Source organism: Guillardia theta, assembly GCF_000315625.1.
Source record: "Guillardia theta CCMP2712 unplaced genomic scaffold GUITHscaffold_108, whole genome shotgun sequence".
Classification (NCBI taxonomy): Eukaryota; class Cryptophyceae; order Pyrenomonadales; family Geminigeraceae; genus Guillardia; species Guillardia theta.
In genome coordinates, this window is record NW_005434566.1 from 203,007 (window position 1) to 224,515 (window position 21,509).

A 21,509-nucleotide genomic window follows, 5' to 3' on the forward strand; every position below is an offset into this window, starting at 1 on the left:
AACACACTGTTGCATCCCCTTGGCAGGCTCTCCTGTTCCCTTACTCCTCCTCCTTACATCGCGTTCTCCTTGTTCGACGATCCGTCGACAACAACGTCGACAGGTAGAGCGTTGTCAGCAGCCCCTGACTTGAGTTTCTGCTGACGTGTCAACAACAACTTTCGGGCTCTAAGGGGTTCAACCTTGATGTGCTCCATCCTCAGCGCCCGGAAGTCAGTCCGTTTGTTCGCCAAGGATGATTTCACCTCAGCTAGCACAGCCAATATCAGCCTAACTTGTTCCTCCTCCCATAGCCCCCCTCACCCCAACCCATCTTCCTCCTTTGCCCTCCCCTCCTCTCTTCCTCCTCTTCTGCCCCCCTCCCTCCTCCCAAACCTCGGTTAGCGGGAGGGTTCTTGAACAGCTTGCGGATGCTCTCTGACGAGCCTTCAAGGAGCTTGTCGGCTCTGAAGTGCACATGAGCTGAGAGACGAGGAGGGAGCGGGGAGGGGAGGAAGTGGAGGGAATGGGGAGGAAAGGGAGGGGAGTACCAGGGGAGGGAAGGGACAGGAGGACAGGAGACAACAAGGAGAAAGTAAGAGAGGAGGAGGAAGATGAGAGGAGGTCGAAGATGAAAGGTATAACGACCTCTCGGGCCACTTCTTCATGAACTGCTCCATGGCAGCCTTGCCGTTTGCTGGGCAGGGAGTGAGGAGAGAAGATTGCAGAACGGAAAAGAGGAGGAGAGGGGAGAGAGGAGGGGGCTGGAGTACAAGAGAAACTTGGACTAGGAGAAAGGAGGAAGATGAGGAGGACGAGGACGAAGGAAGACCTCTGGTGTCCGCACTCGTGTCACTGAGAGACTTGCTCAGAATCTCAACAATCATGTCGACCTGATCAGAGGCAGGAGGTCAGAGCAAGACGGAGTGAAGAAGAGGCGAAGAGGGGAGAACAGCAAGGGAAAGGAGGAGGGGTGGGGAGGAGAGTGGAGGATGGAGAGGGAGAGGGAGAGGGAGAGGGAGAGGGAGAGGGAGAGGGAGACGAAGACGGAAACTGAGGAGGAGACTGAGGAGGAGGAGCTGAGGAGGAGGAGCTGAGGAGGAGGGAGATGATAAGGATATCTGACCTCCTTCTCGCTCTCCTTCCCGCTGGTCTGGTTGATGACGATCTCCACGCACGAGGATGCGCACGAACGGGCCTGCGCAAAGCTAAGGCACCTCCTCGTGCTGCTGACTGACTGACCTGAGGGTGGATGTCCCCCATGGCAGCTAGGAAGTGAGGGAGCAGGGAGGAAGGCTGCGGAAGCGTCAGGATGAGGGACGGGTAGGGAGAACTGGAGGGGAGAGGAGAAGGAGGAGAGGAGAGGAGAGGAGGCGAGGGATGAGAAGAGGAGAGGAGACGAGGGGAGGGGAGAGGAGAGGAGAGGAGGAGAGAGGAGGAGAGGGGAGGGGAGGGGAGTGCTTACGGTGAGAGCGGCTGTGATGGCCTTGAGGGTCTGGGTAGCAGACTCCGAGATGACTTTGATGCTAACGTAGGTGAGCTTCAAGAGCGCGGGGAGGAGGAACCTGTACGAGAAGGGCAGCGTCAAGGGCAGACTGAGGAGGAGAGGAGAAGGAAAAGGAGGAGGAAAAGAAGGAGGAGAAGGAGAAGGAAAAGGAGGAGGAGGGGGGGAGCCTCACTTGGCACCGTTGGCAAGCTTGTCGCCTAGGAAAGGGAGGAGGCGGTTGATCAACGTGCAGGACTCTCTGACGATCTGACATGGGAGGTTGAGCCTTGCAGGGAAGAAAGAGGAGCAGGAGGGCAGGAGATGGGAAAGAGAGGGGAGAAAGAAGTGAAAAAGCAGCAGCAACATCAACCTGAGAGCGAGCGTCGCTCACTTGAACCGCCAAATACTCGCAAAGCTTTTCAAGAAATTCTGTCCATGACCATCAAAATGTTATGGAATAGGAGAGAGGGAGAAGCGTGGGAAAGACGAGGGAAAAGGAGCAGGAGTCAAGAGGAGGAGTAGGAGGAGGAGGAGTAGGAGGAGGAGTAGGAGTAGAAGTAGGAGTCAGGAGGAAGATCAGGAGGAGTCAGGATGAGGAGTAGGAGCAGGAGTCAAAAGAGAAAGGAGGAGGAGGAGTCAAAGGAGGAGGAGGAGGAGGGCAGCAAGTACTCACTGGTCTCATCTGCTTGCAACATTCCTTTCTCCAGCATCTCCCCGATCGTCTTCATCATGTTCACTCGCTCGTCCCAGACAGCACCGTGATCCTTAAGGCCTTCTAGCAGCAGCAACTGCTCGTTCGCCGACTGCGGTATGCCGTCCCCCTTCCCCTCCGTCCCCTCGCACGCTGCCGGGGCAGCACCTTCCTCTGAACTCTGTTCCGCGTTCTTCTTCTTCCTCTTGGAGTCTTTCAGCGAAGGCTCGTTGTCCTGCTGGCACACGTCAGCCAATACGCTCGTCCCTCCTCATCCTTCACCTCATCGCATTTTCTCTTGGAAGCGCTCTTGACGTTGGAGGAGGAGGAGGAGGAGGAGGCTTCCTGCTTGCTGGCAGACCGCAGCCCGGTCCTCCTCGCGGATCTCCTTAGGTTAGAAGGAGTCTCCTCCTCCAGAGTCTCCATCGGAGCTACGGACGTCGATCGTTCTGCAAGTCGCGAGACCGTCAGTTGCAGCGAAGGGAAGGCGGGCAGTAGCAGGGAAGGGAGGCATGGGAAAGGAACGGAAGGAGAGAATCTTAGATGAATCAGGTCAGGAGGAGGGAGAGGAGGAGGGAGAGGAGGAGGGAGAGGACTAGCAGGGGGTCAGGAGAAGCAGTGGGAGCAAGAGGAATGGGATGATGTAGAGGAGCGAAGGTGTCAGGTTGACAGTGAAGTCACCTCGCCCTCCTCGCGTCTTCTTCCCTGAGATATCCATGGGGGTCTGCTGGGGGGTAGTGAGACCTGCCTGAAACTTCTCCAGCTCTTTCTGCGGCACAGGCAAGATCAGCAATGGGAACATCGTGCAATGGCAGCACCAACCTTGAGCTGGGAGTTCTCCTTCGTCAGGCTGCAGATCTGTCTCCTCAGCTCGACTGACTCGTCCTCGCACTGCTGTGCATACTCTCTTGCTTGCTTCAGCTCCTCGCGGAGAGATTCCATCTCCTGTCAAGTCAATCGTCAAGGTCTAGATATGGTTCTCTTCGCCACTGTTGACTCTATAAACTCAAACCCATTCCTTGTGGTTTCTCCCAACAACATCTTGTCCTATACATCTCGGTACATTCCCGTGAATTCATTGCATTCTTCTTGGTTTTAGACTCTCCATCAGCTCTCTTCGAATCCTGCCATAACTCCTTCGCACGATCCTGTCTCGATCTCACAGAAAACTGATGCCTGTTGTCCCACTACCGATCCTCAACCCCTGTCAGTTCTACCTGCACCTCTGTCTTTGTCTCTGTCTCTGTCTTTGTCTCTGTCTCTTCCTCTCTGTCCTTCTCTCTCTTCCTCTCTCTCTCTCATCTGCGATCATCATGCGCATACCTCTGCCATCGCGATGGCAAATTCAAACGAACACGCCTTCCCACCACCCCACCACCCTATCCCCATATACTACCCCCATGTCTAGCACCATCCAACCCTCACCCCAGATCCGAGAGGACTCTGAGGGGGTACTTCCTTCAGTGACAAAAAGGTAGGTACTTGCAGTCATCACAGGGGTGGGGATAGGGGGTACTTCTTAAAAGTGATTTTTAATTTCTGCGGATATCTAAAGCGGTATGTACCGGTACTTGTCCGGGTCAAACGAGGGGTGAGCTCGGGATTAGGGGGTAGTTTCTGATAATAAAGGGGGTGAGGGGTGAGGGTACTTTAGCTACTAGTGAAGGTGCAAGGTCCCTCTGATTGAAGGGAACAAAAATTCAAGAGATTTTAGCTATAGTTTATATATTTTTATTAGTACCACTTATTAAAACAAAAATTATCACCCACCATGATGTTTATCTAAGTTAATTGGTAAATGGCGGGTGGGGTGAAAAATCGTTCCTCGTTGGGGGCGAGGGAAAGGGGTATGCCGAGTTGGAATGGGGAGGTGCAGGGAGTAAGTGGAGAGGAGGGGAGGGGAGGGGAGAGGAGAGGCGAGGAGAGGAGAGGAGAGGAGAGGAGCGAAGATGGCAAGAGAGGAGAGGAGAGAAGCACAGCAGCATAGGTGAATTCCATGTTGTCATGGAAGCCGATGTAGTGTATAGATGAGATAGAAGTTGAGGTGCGATTTGGATAAAAAGCGGAAGTGCTAATGGAGTAGGAGAAACAGGAGAGAGGATGGACTATACGAGGATGGGTTGAGATAGGTCGCTGTCGCTGCAAGTGAAGTTCGTGAGGTCCTAAAGAGCTGCCCGTGGGATATCTAACAATCTGAGGAAGAAGTCGACAACAGCCTTCACGATGCATGCTGTTACTCTGTCTCAGGCAGTCCTTGCTTGCTCACTCATGCTGACATCCTGTCATCCAGAGATCAACAGCGAGAGAGCTGTACCGGACTTCTCCCTTCGCACCACCAGCACAATTATCGTCAGTCCTTATCCTCGTCCACCGCTCCTGAGTGACTTCAAAAGATGTTAGCTGGCAAGGCAAGGACTACTGTCTTGCTCTTTACGATGGCGCTATTGACCGGCATCGACTCCTTCTCCTTCTGCCCCTCCTCCCTACTTGGCGCCTCCAACAGACTCGGCAAGTCGCACTGTCCGCGGACGTTCTCGAGAAACCCTGTGCTGAGGGAGAGCAAGAGCTCTAAAGGGAAGATCCTTATCACTCCCGCCGACCTCTCGCAGGCGTTCGAGCAAATGGACGCAGATGGGTCGGGCAGCTTGTCTGCAGAGGAGGTGATGTCAGTGCTCAAGGCGATGGGATATGCGGAGCAGGAGAGGAGGTGTATCTTCGAGAACATCGACGCTGACAAGGACGGGGCGGTCAGCAAGGTCGAGTTCCTTCGGGCATGCGAGTCGGAGACGATCTGCGCGATCGTGGACGAGGACTCGAAGGATGGCGGGTGGAAGGAGGAGTTGAAGGAGCAGGACGCGACGCCCGAGGATGAGCTGAGCGTCAAGAACTTCTACAAGTCGCTCATCCAGTACATGCGGAAGAGGCCGGAAGAGGTGGAGGGCAAGACCGCTCGGAGAGCCGGGAGGGTAGGGGATGGGAAGGTGAAGGAGCTCAAGTCGGCGGAGGAGTTCGAGAAGGTGATGGAGGAGGCGGGCGACTTTCCTGTGGTTGTCAAATTCTTCGCCTCCTGGTGCCGAAAGTGCCTCGCACTCAAGGCGAAGTATTCCGGCATCGCTAAAGGGTACCCCCACCCTCCTCCTCCCTCCTGCTCTCAACCCCCACCAGCTCCCCTTCAACCCTCCTGCCTGCCGTCTCTTCCTCTTGTAATCCTTTTTTCCCCCTCTCCCCTCCCCCGTCCCTCACATCGTCACAAACCTCCCTCCCCTACTCCGCTTTCTTCCTCCTCTACCTCTCCCCATACACACACAATGTTCAGTCCCATCCCTCTTGCCACTGGTGACGTTGTCCTGTGACAGCTACGGCGAGCGAGCAATCTTTGTCAAGATCGACATTGAAACCAAGGGCGCGTCAGATCTGGTGAAGAAGAGGGCTGGGGTTGTAGCTATCCCAACCTTCCAGGTGAGGAAGAAGTCCGCTGTGTAACAAATCTCCCATCCCCCTGCTGATCAGACAGTGAACAAACTTCTCCCCTCTCCTCCCTCACGTTCTCCTCTCCCTCTCTTGTCTTCATGGAACATCTGTGCCTCGTCTTGGTCTTCACATCCTACTCGAAACACCAACATTCCCGACAGGTCTGGAAGGGAGGTCAGCCAATAGACAAGTATGTCGCTGGCTCTGTTATCGCACAGATCCCTGGAGATCTTGCAAAGGTGAGCAAATATTACGTCTTGTAATATTTTTGCGCTCCTATTCCTACTCCTACTCCACCACCTCCTCCCTTCTGACTCCCCCTCTACTGAGAGTGTTTTACTTGTCTTCTTCCTAAACCCCCTCCAACCCCATCCGTTCATCATCTCTCTTCCTTCTTGATCGCGTGTGCTCATCGTTCCTCATACAGATGATCGACAAGCACATCGACGGAGACTTCTCGCTCGTCAAAGCCATAGAGCAGGAGCCCGTCGTTGAGGAGCCTCCCAAGCAAGAGAAAGAACAGATCCAGCTTGGAAAGGCTGAGGTCCTTCCCCTTTCCCTTCCTTTTTCTCCAACCTCTGAAGCTCTCCTCCTGCCTCTCCTTTCCTGTTGCACCTCCTGCTCCTCCCGCTCCTCCCGCTCCTCCTGCTCCTATATTTCCTGTCCTGCCCTCACTCTCTGCGTCTCCTATTGTCCCTGATCAAATCGCAGGTCAATCAGGACGCAATGGCTGCATGGCGAGCGGCGCAAGCGGCCAAGACCTCATTCTCAAGGAACCCTTTCAAGAATTGAAGAGGAGGAGGAAGCGCTAAGATAAAAATATTCTTTCTTCCACAAGCAGAACTGTTTCAGGGCCTGTCGGATCCAAACAAAATTCTTTATTGAGGAAACAAAAATCGCAAATGAATCACTGTAAAACTTTCTTTCTGCCCTCCACAGTCTTTGTCATTTTCTTCTCCATCTCTGCCAACGTCTGTCTTTATGTCAGTCGACAACATCAAGCTCTCCAACCTCCTGCACGCACCGCAAGCTTGTTCGTCAGTACGTCGACCTCGTTGGAAACACTCTTCAGCTTCTCCGTCCCCCTCGCTTCAACCCGAACTTGTCCGGGGAGGTTGGCAGGGATTTGCTCTTGGTCGAGCTCTGCCTTGTGCTGTCTTGTGACAGGGGGCTCGAGATGTTTGAGCTGAGCTCCCCCGAGCTGCCATAAACGTCACGTCCTGTGGCTTGTCTCCTCCAAGCTACCACAACCCCCACCCTCCCTCCCCTCCTCTCAACGTCGGTACTGCTTCTCCGTTCCTCACCTCGCTCGAGAATCTACATCGCTACCCCCAGCCTGACTTCTTCGCTCTGCGATCCGCACGGCCTCCGCGATCCGCACGGCCTCCAGCCCGGCTCGCTGGCGCCTGGTCAGCAGCATCACAAACGTCCAAGTCAACGTTGCTCGCTCCCACCTGTCATCGTACGCCACTCTCTCCTGGTGCTTCGACGTAAGCACCATCTCCTTCCTCCCGCTCTCGAAGCAGCACAGGTCAGGTAAGATGCTTGTCCCCTCCGCCTTGGAAGTCTCTGCCCCCATGCTGACAAGCTTCGACTGATGCTCGTGACTCTGCCAGGTCGCGCACGACCTCAGATCACTGCAACGCTGCCATCAGATGTGAGTTCACAACAGGAGGCGGTAGAGGAGGAGAGGAAGGGACCGAGTGATTCAAAAGGCAGGAAATGGGATCCTGTGAGGAAGAAAAGCAGATGGCAGCAACATGATAGGTTATCACTCCTAAAGTACACAGGAAAGAGGTTTCAAATTTGCAAGATCGAAAGGTCGATAGTGACCGAAGTAATGAGGATTTTGATGGACTGTAATAGATCATGAAGATGGAGGAGTGAGAGTGATCATGGCTAGACAGGTGGAGATCACGAGCGAGTGGTTCATGCAGGAAGAGAAAGCAAGAATGCACTGTGACGGCATCGTGCAAACTCGCAACATGCCAGTATCCACACTGACAGCAAGAGATGAAGGATTCTGTTACATGGTGAGCACTGACCTTGTAGCAGAGAGGAGCTGAGAAGGTGATAGAAACGAGATGTTGCCTTCTCGCTTCAAACCATCCTTGTTTGTTTCCGTTCAGAGTCCAGACAAAAGGTGAGGCGAGAGATGGGAAGGAGGAGAGGGGAAGGGAACGAGCTGATAGACGAGGAGGAGGAGGAGGAGACAGTAGTGGAGCTAGACAGTGAAGACTACTGATGGGAGGAGGGAGGGGGAGGGAGAAGACGAGCAACACGAATCCCGGGCACTGGCTGCGGGCACCCCGAGCGAAAGTGTCCGTAAAAGGAGCAATGTGAAGGGGTACAAGAAGACTCTAGAGGAGGGGTGGTATGGGTACGGAGGTGGGGTAGTAGCTCCAGGTGGGTAGGACGAAACCAGGAAAAAGGGGTGGGTACCGTCGGACGGGAACACCGGAGGTGGGCCTCGGGATGGGGGTAGGGGGTGGGGCTTTGGTCTAGTGGGGTGCGATGGACAGAATCAGTACCTGAAAGAGGGGGTGGGTGGTACTGAGGGGTCCCTGCCGTAGCCTCCGATTCGGCTCTGTCGGTCAAAGCTCAACGGTGGGTGGTCAACAAAAACAGCAGGACCCTCTGGTAATTTATGGGGGTACTCTATTGAGTAAAGTAGGGGTGGTTTCAAATAGGGACTAAACTGCACCTACGGTGCGCACCTTTCAACGGCGCTGAGTCCCTATGGGGTCCAGATATTTTAAATATCCGAGTCGTACCACCGGGTCCATCAAGTTTAAAAGTACCGGTGGTGAAATGAAGCTGGAGAAGCATTTGATATGGGTGCTTCCGAACCTGTCAAGGAACCCTTATGACCCCTGTGTCTACCCCTCCTTATCAGCCTTTATCACCCCACCCTACCCCATACACGCGCGGCTGTTCCTGCAGCGATTGGTCGCATGCCGAGTCCACCTATTAGGCGTGACCACCACACGACCACCCCTCCTTATAAGGTCAAGTACCCGGTACTATTCAGTGAACTTTTTGCACTTCTTTACTCACAAGTTAAACTAGTACCGAGGCTGATACGAGCTCAGCTGGCTAGCTGGCCTGGCTTCCGAGCCCGGCAGTACTGAGTGCACCCGGCCCGGGCCGGCGTGGCAGGCCGGCCGGCCGGGCCGGGCTGTGCGGCTTGGCACCGCCGGGCCCTGGGGGCCCCGGCCGGGCCGCCGCATCCGATGCTGATCCGACTCAGCGAGCCACCGTGCCACCGGGGGGGCGGCCGTGCGACGGTGCAGTGCTGACGGAATCATGACACTGAAGTTTGTTAGACTTGTACTAGTCCGACAAAGTCACGCAGATATCACATCGACCTTACCGTACGGTTGTCACAAGACAGTTTTTGCGGCTCAAACCCGAGTTTAAGTGCACACAAAACCAGAACTTGGAATTGAGGAGCACATGAGAGATACTTCGGACTGTATGCGGCTAGGATGTGGCTTGAAACCCAAGCGGCACCGTACGGTGACTGATCATAGACATGAGAGGACCTTAGCAAGACGGCTAGGAAAGCCCCCTCTTCACCGAGTCGTCCCACAGTGACAGTGACGCTACATTGCCCGCCTCGCAAACACGTAAGTCGTCTTGATTTACAGGAGAGTTTTTCAACGTTAACTCGGGGCTATCATAGGCTGACTGGCCCACGGCTGGCATACGGAGTACGCTCCATCGAGAGTTTTTGTTAACCGTCTCGCCATGCCTTTCCGCCCCCTTGCTGAAATCATGTGAAAGCCTGACGAGAATGATAAGGGAAAGTGAGCCTGAGAGATAAGAAGGCAGTTGTTCATAGTTGAGTCACGAAGGAAAAGTGTAATACGTCAAAAAAGTCACGAAGGAAAAGTGTCATGTGGTCAAATCAGTAGAACGTGAGAAGCCAGTGTCATGTGGTCAAATAAGTAGAACGCTAGAAGTGTCATTTGACCAAAACCATACAACGTAATTATGTCAAATAAGTCAAGTGATATTAAGCTGCTAGCGGCGCTATCTGACTCTGGCACCGGGGTGGCATACGGAGTACTGCTCCATCAAGTGCACCGTCTTGCCGGATCATCCGGCGGGGCCCGGGGGCGCGGCGGCCGGCGGCGGCCGCACTGCATGAGCCCCGGCGCCCCGCCCGAGTCCCTGGCAGCCGCGCCTAAACGGTGCGGCGGCCGCGTGCGGTTTCAACGCCCCCGGGATGCAGTGACGCCGTGACTCCGCCGCGGCGGCTCGCCGGGCCGCCCCGCGGCGGCCGCCGGGGCCGATTGCCGGACTCCCGGCGGATGACCGGCGGGGCGGCGGCCGGCGGGGCGGCCCGGCTGCCCCCCCCGGGGGGCTCGTCACTCAGCCCGGTGAGGCTGCACCGCGGGGTGCCGCGCGGCCGGGCCCACAGTGACCCGGTCCGGTACTGTAAGTAACCGTCGGCGTTACTCAGTTATAGTCCGGCGGATTCGGAAGCAACGGCAAACTTGAAAAGCAGGTCAAATCTTCAGCAGAGTCTCAACGATCAGAGGAGATCTGTATCTTGTCTTTTTACTCAAAGTCAGTGCTGATCCACATCGCCGGCGTGACAGGATGTCGGACTGGTAGAGGCACGACTGAGTCCGGCACTGAGTGAGCAGATCCTGGTGGGAGGCCCCAGAAGATGAAGGGGAGGAGTGAGAAGGCCCTGCTCATCATGGCTCTACACGTCGCGGTAGCAGGGGTAGTGTCCTTGTCCAACTTGGGCAGCTGGCAGGAAGAGCAACACCGAGGCAGTGCGGAGTACATCCGGATCCTACAACCGACGGACAGACTTGTGCTGTTCCGTGGAGAGTTCGAGAGGGCAAGGCCTGTCGTGTTGATCTACGAGGCTGGCTTGCGGGATGGCGATCACTTCGAATCCTCGGTGACGATGACGATGGACGGCTGTGCTGGCATGACGACCATGCTGATGGGCAGGCGGAATGCAGTTTTGGCCATGTCATGGTGTACGTGAACAACATCGTCGTAAGAGAAGAGATGCTCGATGTTGGAGTGAGCGAGATCGCTATCAGCCTTCCTGATAGACAAGGTAGTAGAAGCTTCAACATGTTTAAGCTTACTTGTTCCATACACGGAAGGAGACATCAGGGTAACATGGTCGTCGTCGAAGGGAGCTTTATGTGCCAGCGACATGGTCTGCAATGTGGCTGTTTGTTGAGTTTTGTTCTGACGGCGAGGGAAGGTGTCTGTGAACATGTTTGCTCTTCGCTTGCAGATGGTCAGGAGCCCGTGAGACCTCGTCTTGCCTCTTGTTTCGCGCTGTGTTCGTATGACGTTGCCCAAGTTGGGGAGCGGTGGAAGGGAAGGAGCTGCGACAGCAACCATGGGTGCTCCTCTTTCCCCTCCTGCCTGAAGGTGAGGTGCGGCGAGAAGCAAGGGCTCTGTTGAGGATACGTTATGATGAGATCTGGTTTGTAGGACTAGATGTAACGGTGCCCAACTTCACTGGGATTGAGATTGTTGCGTCGCTGCTGGTCAATGATACCGAGAAGTTTCTCAGCTCGTCTCTATGTGGTTCCCACCAACCCCCCGGGTCCCCAGCAGAGAACGCGCTTTTGTGGAACGTGGCCAAGTTTGTGAACCTCTCGGTGGACCGACCGGGATTGCAAACCCTTCGCTTCACTGTGAAGGAGGGGGAGGGCGCAGCGAGCCATCTGTTGAAGAGCAGAGTTGCTCCCTTGGACGCGGACGTGTTTGTCTTCGAAGACGACCAAGATCCTCATCTGAGTATGCACATGTGATCATTGCTCTGCTAGTTTGTCTCCCTGCCTCTCAGTCGCCTCCGAGGGTCATCTCCATGGCCAAGACCAGCCTGCAGGAGAGGATCGCTTCCATCGCTGCTCGGCAGGTGAGCAGCTGCTGGGGTGGAGCTGCAAGGGTGACGAGTGCTCAGGGAGAGGCCGGCGATGCGCAGCTGGCAGAGAGACGATTGGTGTGCAGAGACGAGCTGGGGGAGAGGCGGGGGAGTTTACCTTGAGGAGTGTAGCAGCAGGAGATCGATGCTCTGACCTCCCTGCGATCGTTGCTGGCGATGCTGCCGCAGGATTCGATGCAGCTGATCGAAGTTTGGACAAACGTGCGCCATGGTAGACGCACGTGCTGGTACTCACATGTCATGGGGCAGAAATTGAGGCAATCGGACGAGGAGAATTCAGTCAGTCGCTCCAGCGGAAATGGAGAGGATGATGCGGGTGTAGAAGGCAGGTCGGAGGTGAATGAAGATGGTGGTGGTGGGAGTGCAGATGTTGCTGTATGTGTTTCTGGTGCGATGAGAGGATCAGAAGCAAAGTTGATAAAGGTGATGGTGTCTCTGTTCTTTTCTGACACATCAAAGACTCATTTGTTCACATTGCAGGACAATCTGCTCTCGAAGCTTCCAAAGTTTGATCTGTTTGCGTACATATTGAGTGATGGGACAGCCCCGAGTGAAACAAGTTCTGATCACTCACCAGCGACTCTGACAACTTTCATCAGGATTGATTTCACTCTTCCCCCAAAACTTCAAGATAGCTTCTGATCTTCCGCTGCAAACAGATCTGATTGATGGACATCGGTGAGGCCCGTTGGTCTGTTTGAACGCTGTTGATTTTGTTTTGCTTTCTTATTCCCTCACTTGCAGGTTCATCTATTATCGTCCGGACAAACCTGAGCCCCTTAAAAGGTGAAAAACTCAGACACAACTGCCTTGCTATCTACTCTTTCTCACTCCTTTGTCTGTCCTCACTTTCTCTCTTCCCTTCCCCTACCTCCCTCCCACTGCTCTCGAGACGAATCTCTTCATCTCATCCTCCTTTTCCTCGCAGATTGGTCCACCTTTGGCATGATGTGGACGAGTGCTACCGCCTTGTCCAGGTTCTCTTCCTCTCCCTCTCCCTCCTCCTCTCCCTCCTCCTCTTGAGGTACTCTTCCTCTCTGATCGCTAAGCTTTGTCCTCCAGCTTCAGGAGCTTTACCGCTCAAGGCGATACACCCACATCATCCGAGCTCGACCGGTTAGCGGGGGGAAGCAGAGATTTTGCAGAGAAGGAGGAGGAGGAGGAGGCTGAAAAGGAGGAGGAGGAGGAGAAGGAGGAGAAGGAGGAGGAGGAGGAGGAGGAGGCTGAGAAGGTTAGGAGACGAGGAGAATCAGGAGCAAGACGCAGAGGAGCGGAAGGTGAAAGTGAAAGAGAAAGAGACATACGAAAAAGAGGACGTAATCGTGGTGTTAGTGGTGGCGGGAGAGGAGGAGGAGGAGGAGGAGGAGAAGGAAACAGTCGAAGTGGAAGTTGATAGCGAGGGAGAAGGGAGGGGGATGAAAAAGTCAGAGAGGTTGAGTGATCCTCTACAGGACGTCGTTATCCCTGGATTCTCATGGAAAGATGTTGAGGAAGATCCCAGAATTTCTGTTCCAGCTACTGACCAGGTCTCCTCCCTCTCCTCCCCTCCCCTCCCTCCCTCCCTTTTTGATAGCCTATTCTTGCACTCTCCTCCCTTCCTTCTTCTCTTCTCATCCTTCCTTTTCCTGACCTTGCATCACCTTTCTCTTCACCTCCTCTCCTCTTCGTCTTCCTCCTTGTCTTCACCTCCACCTGACCTGTCCTGTCCTGTCCTGTCCTGTCCTGTCCTGTCCTGTCCTGTCCTGTCCTGTCCTGTCCTGTCCTGTCCTGTCCTGTCCTGTCCTGTCCTCCTCAGGTCGCGCGCTGGGCTCACATCACCGACTTCTTTGCCATCGGTTCACGTCGAGACATGTCGATTTACATGACCATCTTCCGTAACTGCCTCTATGCCATCAAAGCACCCTTCTACCCGACCATGCCCAGGTCCCTGCTGCTGCTGCTGCTGCTGCTCCTCCTCCTCCCCCTTGTCCTCCCCTTCCTCCTCCTCCTTGTCCTCCTCTGCCGTTGCTCGCTGCTGTCCTCTTCCCACTCGCTTCTTGTTCAACCACCACGTTTTCCTTGTTCTCCTCCTTCTTCCCCTCCACTACCACTCCAGCATTGATGGCGCTTTCTCTTGGTCGAGCAGGTGGATCAGCGAAGTCAAACTAGAAGCTTGTCTCTTCGCTGCTGGCGTTCCATGGCGACACGTTGGTCACTGGCGCTACATGATTGTGGGTCTTTTCCCCCCTTCTTCGTCCTCGTCCTCGTCCTCGTCCTCGTCCTCGTCCTCGTCCTCGCCCTCGCCCTCGTCCTCGTCCTCGTCCTCGTCCTCGTCCTCGTCCTCGTCCTCGTCCTCGTCCTCGTCCTCGTCCTCCTATCTTTGTTTTCTTCTCCTCCTGCTCCGCCTGCTCCTCCTCTTCTGATCGAGTCCTCGCAGCTGCGTGGAAGGAGCTCTTGCGGGAGCACACGGTGTTGGCAAGAAGCTGAGACGTCCATCTCCTCCTCCAGTGGGGATGGAGCTTTCCGATACTTCCACAACGGGACAAGAGCATTCTAGATTGAGGAGGAGGAGGAGGAGGAGGAGGAGGAGGAGTGGATGGGGAGAGGGAGGAGGAGAAGAAGGAAAGGGGAGAAGGATGAGCTTCCGAGCCTTGAAGTAGGAGGACTCCCTGCGGCGGGAGCACAAGCCGGGGACTGGCAGCAGGAGGAGCTTCCGGGACCGGGACTCGCTCGGAGGGGGACGAGGCCGAGGACGAGCCGAGGACGAGGACGAGGACGATGTCGAGGACGAGGAGGACAACTTTTTACGAGGACGAGGACGAGGACAAGGACGAGGACGAGGACAAGGACGAGTAGGGGCAGGAGTCGTCATTCTGGCAGGCTGCCATGTCGCATTTGTCAAACAAGCACTTGCTCAACATAAAATGTTTACGTAGAGTTGACCTTGTCTTTTGTACCCCGTCCGAGAACATAGAAAGGAAGGGAATTAATAGGTGGGGTGGGTCAGAAACAGATTATGTGAAGGGGGTAGGGGTCCTATTTTATTGAAGGTTCATTAAAATTCCCAGAAAACTCACAGTGAATACTGCAAGAAATATTGTCATCAACAATATTTTTTTGGAATCTTGGGGACCTCGACCCTTGAAGGGCTCCGAAGGCGGGAAATGCGGCAGAGCCGGCGAATGGCGATCTGCAAGCTAACCCGATCCTCCTGACCTCCCCACTCTCCTCCTCCTCCTCCCTCTCCTCCTCCTCCTCCACCACCAGCACCAGCACCAGCACCAGCACCAGCACCAGCACCAGCACCTGCACCAGCACCATTTCCTCGTCCTCGTTTTCGCCCTCGTCCTCGTCCTCCCTCCTCTCATCTCTCTCCGTTGATCCCTTTGACCTCTCCCCTCTCCTCCTCCTCCTCCCTCTCGTATGTCCCTGAAGACCTCCTCTCTCCTTCTCCTCCTCCCTCTCCTATGTCCTTTAAGACCTCTCTCCTCCTGTCGTCTTTCCTGTCACCCCAGAAACCGTCTCCTCTTCCTCGCTCTTCTGTTCTTCAAGAGATTCCTCTGTCAACCCTCAACCCTGAATGCTATTTCCGTCCTTGCAGCCTGTCTTGGCTCAGACTCCTGCCGTCTCCTCCATCTTTCCATAGCTCTCCTTCATACTCTGCTCCTGTCTGTGTCATCCCATGATCGTGCAGTGCAGGAACCGGCTGGAGGCTGTGCCCGAACATGGCGCAGGCCCAGTACATGGAGGACTTGCGCGGGTTCGTTCTAGACGAGGAGAGGATCGTGACATACAAGTGGTTGAGTAACTCCCTCTCCATCTCAGCGAATGCAGCCAAGAGGCGAGAGAGTCTTCTGCTCTGGCCCTGATAGTTCTGACGCCGCCCTCCAGGATTTTGCACAGCTTTGTGGAAGAAAACCAAGACAAAGTCGCTGCGACTTACTTCCTGCATGCCGAACAAGATGTGGCTGGAAAGACTGAGCGACACTTCACTGTCGTTCGTGAAGATCAGCTGGATGGCGCGAAGCGCAAGTTCTCCAAGATCCTTTCATCACATGTCTTCAGGTGTGTGCTAGACTTCACTCCATCCTCCCTGTGCTGACAGCCAGCCCTTCAGTGTGAGCAAGAGGAGCGGGGAGAAGCCGTTGTGTGCGAGCTCAGTGCTGTGGACCATCGACTATGAGGCGAATGAGGAGCTTTATCAGGTGCGATGCCCGTGGGCTCTTTTCTTGGACATGATCAAGTCATGCCGACAGGCGGACTGGAAAGTTCTGAACAGCCTAAGGGACAACAGATACGGCCATGTGAAGTCGAAGAAGATTGTGAGGGACCTGCAGCCGAGACGTGAGTTCCTCCTTGACCCTGGCGTTTGCTCCGCACGCTTCCATCCTGATGCCGGTCCTCAAACAGAACTTTTCCCTGTCTCACCAGGTGGACATGCTATCGCCAGTCCGACGGCTGCTGGGAACGAGCCGCGATCGGCTGAGAGGACCAAGGGGGCTGCTCAGACGCCAACCTTCTTCCCGAAGAAAGAGGAGGCGAAAGAGGCTGAGAAGCCCGTGAAGCAAGAGGCCAAGCTGTCTGCTGCCGAGCTGAGGTGACAGGTTGTTACCTTCTGCAGCCTTGGATGACGATGGGACAGGATGAAGGAGTTGGCTGGTGGAGGCAAGCCAGCAGCCAAGGCTCCCAAGATGAGCATGGCAGAGCAAAGGATGAAGGCTCTTATGGGAGGAAACAAGTCTACCAAGAGTGAGGACAAGAAACCTGTCAAGGCCGAAAGCCAGCAAGCCGGTGACGGTGGTCGGATGGTTCGAAGTGTCTCTAACATGTGTCCTTCAGCTGATGGGTCGGATGAGGAGGAGCAGGTGAAACAAGAGATTCTTAGTGTGCAAGAACTCACTTTTATGATATAGAAACCTGAGATCAAACCTGTCCTGGGATTCGATTTCGACTTTGAGAGGAAGCCGGTGAAAAAAGCGATAGAGTCTCCTCCGAAGAAAGAAACAAAGGCAAGCTCCAAGAAGAGTAGCTCCAAGAGCAAAGATGATGATTTCATCAACGATGACTCGGAAGGTAGCGAAGAAGAAATCATCACGAAGAAACGAAGGTTCCACCCGAACCCGTATCACAACTCAGACTCTGAGGATGAAGCGATCGGGAGGAGAAAGGAGAGGCCTGAGGTGAACAAGTACAAGAACCTGGTGTTTGAAGACTCGGATGATGACGAAGTCGACAACGCCAACAAGAAGGCCGAGGAGGAACAGAGCAAGGAGGAACAGGCCAAGAATGATACGCAGAGTGACAAGGCTGCCAAGAAGGACGTATTGGAAGAGGAGTCGAGCGGGGACGAGAGCGATTCCTCGCACTCAAGTCAGCACACCAACGCCAGCGATCCGGACAAGATGGATCAGGCGGAGGACGACGCAGATCAGCAGGATGGGAAGCTTGTTATCATCAAGAAAGGCAAGGCAAGGGAAGAGGAAGGAGATGGGGAGGAGGGAGCGAAGAAGTCGAAGAGGAGGAAGAAGAAATCAGCAGAGACCGAGGAGGAGGGCGAGAAGCCCAAGAGGAGGCGGAAGCAGGTGGAAGCAGATTCGGAGGAGGGAGAGGTGAAGAAGAAGAGGTCAACCAAGAAGGAAGTAGAGCTCGACTACGCACAGAAGACCCTCGACGTCTCTCAGTTCGCACCCAGCAACGCACAGAAAGTCAAGAGGAAGAGAAAAGTCACACGGACGAGAATGGACGAGAAAGGCTACATCGTCACTGAGGAGGTGGGAGAGATTTCTACAGCTGGCTGTGACTTGACAGTACGTCCGTGGTCTTACCGTGTACTTCCCTGGTCCTGTTTGTCAACCTGTTGCCCAGCATATGTTTGATCTGTTGAACTCTGATGCCCAGCATCTGTCTGAACTGTCGAGCTCTGACTGGCTCTTGTCAGGTATGGGAGGAATACAGCGACGAGGAGGGCGAGGCAGGGGACGAGGCTCAGCAGTCCAAGGCGAGCGCAGTGAGGGACAAGAGCGCCTTTGCGAAGGCGGAGGAAACCTCGGGCGACAAGGACAAGAAAGAGAAGAAGGAGAGCAAGGAGAGCAAGTCCAAGGGCAAGGGAACTTCCTCCAAGGCTCAACCTGCTGTTAAGAAGCAGCAGGTAACCCTCAGCTGCTCGCTGAGGTGGCGGCTGCTGACTTCATCCCCTGCTGCAGGTGGGGATCGCGTCCTTCTTCAAGAAGGCTTAACAAGTTGCCACTCTGCCGGAGTTTCGCTCAACGTGTCGAGCTGAGAGCACCAGCGACGGCAGAACTGAATTAGTCGCTTCCCGAGCGGATGCGACGAGTTAGACGAGCTAGATGAGCTAGATGAGCTGCTGATGCCTAGCATGTTGCTGAAAGAGGGAGGAAGGGGAATGAGGTTGTCGAGACTTCATTGAATCCTACCGGATACTTCAACTTTCATCTACAACGATTCGATCCTGCGCACAAACTTCAGCTGACCCCCACCTGAATCCCACCTGCGCTAACCGCCGATCCTGCGTGGATCAGGTTCTCAACCACCAGGTCCGCGATGGCTTCCGTCCTGCAGCACGAGCCATGAGCGAACGTCAGGTAGCGAGCAGCTGGGCAGCACGTGATGAAGGCGTAGGGAGCTCGGATGCTCTGATAGGTGATCCCTCGTTCATCCAAGTACCTGCTGAAGGTTGGCTGGGGGGGTCACAAGGCCTCAGCTTCAACCCACCTCTCGATAGCCAGCGGCTGCAGAGGTTTCGAGTTTTCCGAGACTTGCATGTTGTCCCACACCTTCAAACCCGCGAGCTGGGAGCCAGCGGGTCAGAAGCAAGCAGACCTCCTCCATCACAACCAACTCTCTGCTCCGTTCCCTGCCCCTCCACCACCACCTCCTCCTCCTCCTCCTTGTCCTCTCCTCCTCGCTTCCTCCTCCTCCTCCAACCTGACTCTTGGCCTTGTTGAGGCCTTTAGAGACCTGCGGGCTGAAGTAAGCGGGAAAGCAGTACGGGATCGCGTCGGTTCCTGCGCGTCCTGCATGAGCCTCTTTGCTATGCTGCTCTGACCCAGCGGCACGTTGTCCGAGGGCCCGATGAGGAGAATTCTTGTGGCCGTTAGCCCGAGGACACTCAAGTAGCTCCTCATTACCTCTCCACGTTTGCCTTCTTCGCCTCATCCACGATCCCCATCTGATAGAAGGAGGCTGAGGAAGGGGCAAGACTGGAGACTTGAAGTTGATACCTGATACTTGAGAATGTTTCTCCGCGTCGGGTTATCCAACGGAGCTGCGAGGTCCTGGGGGATTTGAGCGATTCAGAACCTTTGCATCACCGTCATCATCACCATCATCATCATCATCATCATCATCATCATCATCATCATCGTCATCATCGTCATCATCATCATCATCATCATCATCATCATCATCATCATCATCCTCATCCTCATCCGCATCATCACCATCTTCTTCATGATCATCTCCACCATCACCACTGCCACCATTATTCCCATCATCTCAGGGATCGAGTTCACCTCATTTGCACTCAAGATGACCAGGCATTTGCATTGCAAGAACATCTCCTGCAGCTTCTGCGAGTTCTCCCATGACATCTTCATCGTTGCATACCTGCTCCTGCATCACTCTCCTTCTCACACCCACTACCCACTACCCACTCCTCCTCCTCCTCCTCCTCCTCCTCCTCCTCCTCCTCCCCTATTCGTCATCTCGTCCTCCTCCTCCTCCTCCTCTCTCCATCCCCTCGTCCTCGTCCTCGTCCTCGTCCTCGTCCCTGTCCTTCTCATCCTCCTCCTCACCGAGCTCCTGACCCATAGAAGGGACAGAATCGCTTCACCTCCTGGAAGTTCGGCACCCGACACTTGCACGCGTCGCATCCTCCATGTACCCCGTAGAGTAGCCGAACAGGACACCCGCTGGCCACCCGCATGCCGGACGCAGCATGGATGGCGAGGAATTCGTTGTCAAGGTAGTTAAGCGGCTCGTCTCGGTAGATGCCGTCGACACTGCATTGACTCGGCGCATCCACTGCTTGTCTCAGGCGTGTCTCCAGGCTCACGCACCCGATCCCTCGCCTCCTCGCCCCCGACACTATCAGCTTCCCCAGCATCACGTTCTCCTCGCTCCCCTTCCCTGCTGATACCACGAACGCTCTTGCCCCCGTCATTCTGATGCCTCCTCCAACCATGCGTGCGGCCGCGGTGACTGCTCGTCCTCTTCCTCGCAGGATCGGGGCAGGTATGAAGGCGATGGGAGATGTTGTAACGGCTGCATGGCCAGGGCTGATCAAGGACTGAAGGAGTACTGCGGAAAAGAGAGAGAAAAAACGATTTCTCAGCAGAGAAAGCTTCCTCATTCGACTCAGCTGGATTATAAGTTCATCTTTGACACCGGATAGAATCTCTCACCCTCTCTCGCTCTTCTTGTTGTGTTCGCTGGCAGACGAGACCAAGCCTGGCAAAAGCAAGGAGAACAAGTTAGAGAATGAATGCCGTGAAAACTGCTGGCAAGTGCTTAAGAACATCCAAGAAACATCATCATACGTGTTCACTCGCAATGGCTATGGCCAACACCAGTAGGCTGAGAGCTCTGAGACCCTAGTGGTCTCGGTCAAGGACGTGGTCTAGAGAATTGAGATGTATTTGTCCAACTTCCTTGCATTACGGAATTGGTCTTCTGGCAAAGCTTGAAAAATTCTTCATGGCTTTTCTTTGACTCCTAGTCTTCTGCCTATTCCTCCTCCTCCTCCTCCTCCTCCTCCTCTCGCCATCTCCTCCTCCTCCTCCTCCTCTGCCATCTCTACCTCCTCCACCTCCTCCTGCTTGCTGCCTGCTGCCTGCTGCTTCTGCTTGCTGCTGCAACTGCTGCTGCAACTGCCTCTGCTGCTGCTTGCCGCCGCCGCCGCAGCTGCTTGCTGCTGCTGCTTGCTGCTGCTGCTTGCTGCTTGCTGCTGGCTACTGCTGCTGCTGCTGCTGCTGCTGCTGCTGCTGCTACTCCTCCTCCTCCTCCTCCTCCTCCTCCTCTTTACCTTTGTCTCCGTTCTCGCCGTCCAATGTGCCCCTGTCACTTATAATGGGTTGGGGTACTCCTTGCTTCTCAATAAGGGGGTACAGGTACTCAATTCGATAGTTTGCTGGAACAAGGGTGGGGTACGAATGAGTTTAAAAGGGGGTACAATGTAAAAGGAGCATTATTGGGGGGTAGGACAAATCAAAACGATCCTTGTGCAGGGGTGGGTCCTATGCGCCTCATGGAAGCGACCCAGAGCATCAGTCAATAGAAGTGGAGGGAGAGGGAGAGAGGGGAGAGGGGAGAGGGCAGGAGGGAGGAGGGAGGAGGGAGGAAGCACCTAGGGAAGCGTCTGACGCAACCTCCGCGAGCCGCTCCTGAGGAGAGAGCATCAAACACATTGACAGCAGACGAGGAGAGGGACAGAGGGGAAGGAGAGCGGGAGAGCAGGAGGGAGGGAGGGTGAGGAGCGGAGGGAGGGGAGAAGGGGAGAGTGGAGAGGAGGGGAAGGAGGAGAGATAGCGGGAGGGGCGTACCTCTCGAGCTTGACAACAGCAGACGCCACTTGGCCCTCTCCCCTTGTCGAATGACTTGATGCAAGGGTCGCAGGCGGGAAGTGAGGAAGAGGTGGAGGTGGAGGAAGAGGGAAGGGGAGGAGGAGTAGAGCAGTAGAGGGAAATAAATCGATCGACCTCGGTCACTTGAAGCTGATCCAGAAATAATGTGAGGGAGTAAACGGAAGAGAAGGAGAGGTGAAGAAGTGGAAAATGATGATGATGATGATGATGATGATGATGATGAAGGAGGAGGAGGAGGAGGAGGAGGAGGAGGAGGAGGAGGAGGAGGAGGAGGAGGAGGAGGAGGAGGAGGAGGAGGAGGAGGAGGAGGAGGAGAGTGAGTGATGAGTGAGTGAGTGAGTGGAGAGTGAGTGAGTGAGTGAGTGGAGG

At 55.0% G+C, this 21,509-nt stretch overlaps 6 protein-coding genes across 6 annotated transcripts; 3 read left to right on the top strand and 3 right to left on the bottom strand.

Moving 5' to 3' along the window:
* Positions 1 to 53: 53 nt before the first annotated feature.
* Positions 54 to 3,098, bottom strand: GUITHDRAFT_117327 (hypothetical protein; the record flags this gene model as incomplete). Its single annotated transcript, XM_005823469.1, has 14 exons — positions 54 to 137; positions 183 to 250; positions 376 to 446; positions 628 to 676; positions 812 to 872; positions 1,106 to 1,177; positions 1,222 to 1,275; positions 1,445 to 1,544; positions 1,659 to 1,732; positions 1,857 to 1,894; positions 2,139 to 2,391; positions 2,439 to 2,605; positions 2,838 to 2,925; positions 2,979 to 3,098. 14 exons carry the CDS (start codon positions 3,096 to 3,098, stop codon positions 54 to 56), a joined length of 1,299 nt encoding a protein of 432 aa, XP_005823526.1.
* A 1,493-nt stretch (positions 3,099 to 4,591) lies between these two features.
* On the top strand, positions 4,592 to 6,419 carry GUITHDRAFT_145710 (hypothetical protein; the record flags this gene model as incomplete). The annotated part of the gene is made up of 5 exons (XM_005823470.1): positions 4,592 to 5,277; positions 5,513 to 5,615; positions 5,789 to 5,866; positions 6,055 to 6,171; positions 6,339 to 6,419. 5 exons carry the CDS (start codon positions 4,592 to 4,594, stop codon positions 6,417 to 6,419), a joined length of 1,065 nt encoding a protein of 354 aa, XP_005823527.1.
* A 72-nt stretch (positions 6,420 to 6,491) lies between these two features.
* On the bottom strand, positions 6,492 to 7,914 carry GUITHDRAFT_155225 (hypothetical protein). Its single transcript, XM_005823471.1, has 5 exons — positions 7,673 to 7,914; positions 7,082 to 7,272; positions 6,932 to 7,033; positions 6,652 to 6,712; positions 6,492 to 6,600 (listed from the first exon to the last, which is right to left on the bottom strand). Exons 2-5 carry the CDS (start codon positions 7,204 to 7,206, stop codon positions 6,535 to 6,537), a joined length of 354 nt encoding a protein of 117 aa, XP_005823528.1. The 5' UTR covers positions 7,207 to 7,272; positions 7,673 to 7,914; the 3' UTR covers positions 6,492 to 6,534.
* Positions 7,915 to 9,943: 2,029 nt separating this feature from the next.
* On the top strand, positions 9,944 to 14,095 carry GUITHDRAFT_145712 (hypothetical protein; the record flags this gene model as incomplete). Its single annotated transcript, XM_005823472.1, has 17 exons — positions 9,944 to 10,012; positions 10,399 to 10,548; positions 10,602 to 10,676; positions 10,867 to 10,913; positions 10,969 to 11,039; positions 11,103 to 11,411; positions 11,441 to 11,532; positions 11,728 to 11,982; positions 12,040 to 12,118; positions 12,159 to 12,237; positions 12,304 to 12,345; positions 12,488 to 12,536; positions 12,628 to 12,675; positions 13,011 to 13,085; positions 13,355 to 13,482; positions 13,685 to 13,769; positions 13,976 to 14,095. 17 exons carry the CDS (start codon positions 9,944 to 9,946, stop codon positions 14,093 to 14,095), a joined length of 1,773 nt encoding a protein of 590 aa, XP_005823529.1.
* A 1,168-nt stretch (positions 14,096 to 15,263) lies between these two features.
* On the top strand, positions 15,264 to 17,774 carry GUITHDRAFT_117332 (hypothetical protein; the record flags this gene model as incomplete). The annotated part of the gene is made up of 8 exons (XM_005823473.1): positions 15,264 to 15,337; positions 15,430 to 15,603; positions 15,656 to 16,135; positions 16,181 to 16,329; positions 16,378 to 16,403; positions 16,452 to 17,309; positions 17,477 to 17,686; positions 17,742 to 17,774. 8 exons carry the CDS (start codon positions 15,264 to 15,266, stop codon positions 17,772 to 17,774), a joined length of 2,004 nt encoding a protein of 667 aa, XP_005823530.1.
* A 206-nt stretch (positions 17,775 to 17,980) lies between these two features.
* Positions 17,981 to 19,720, bottom strand: GUITHDRAFT_117333 (hypothetical protein; the record flags this gene model as incomplete). The annotated part of the gene is made up of 10 exons (XM_005823474.1): positions 17,981 to 18,007; positions 18,057 to 18,111; positions 18,163 to 18,222; positions 18,271 to 18,347; positions 18,484 to 18,563; positions 18,605 to 18,642; positions 18,687 to 18,727; positions 18,780 to 18,833; positions 18,882 to 19,164; positions 19,365 to 19,720. The coding sequence occupies 10 exons, from the start codon at positions 19,718 to 19,720 to the stop codon at positions 17,981 to 17,983; spliced, it is 1,071 nt and encodes a 356-aa protein (XP_005823531.1).
* Positions 19,721 to 21,509: the final 1,789 nt, after the last annotated feature.

Bases quoted from the DNA above. Each gene is read 5' to 3' on its own strand.
- GUITHDRAFT_155225 (XM_005823471.1), bottom strand. From the start codon at position 7,206: ATGGGGGCAGAGACTTCCAAGGCGGAGGGGACAAGCATCTTACCTGAC. The intron at 7,034-7,081 runs GTGGGAGCGAGC...GCTGCTGACCAG, and splicing joins AGAGTGGCGTACGATGACAG to GCGCCAGCGAGCCGGGCTGG. The intron at 6,601-6,651 runs GTGCGTGCAGGA...ACATAAAGACAG, and splicing joins TACTGACGAACAAGCTTGCG to ACGTTGGCAGAGATGGAGAA.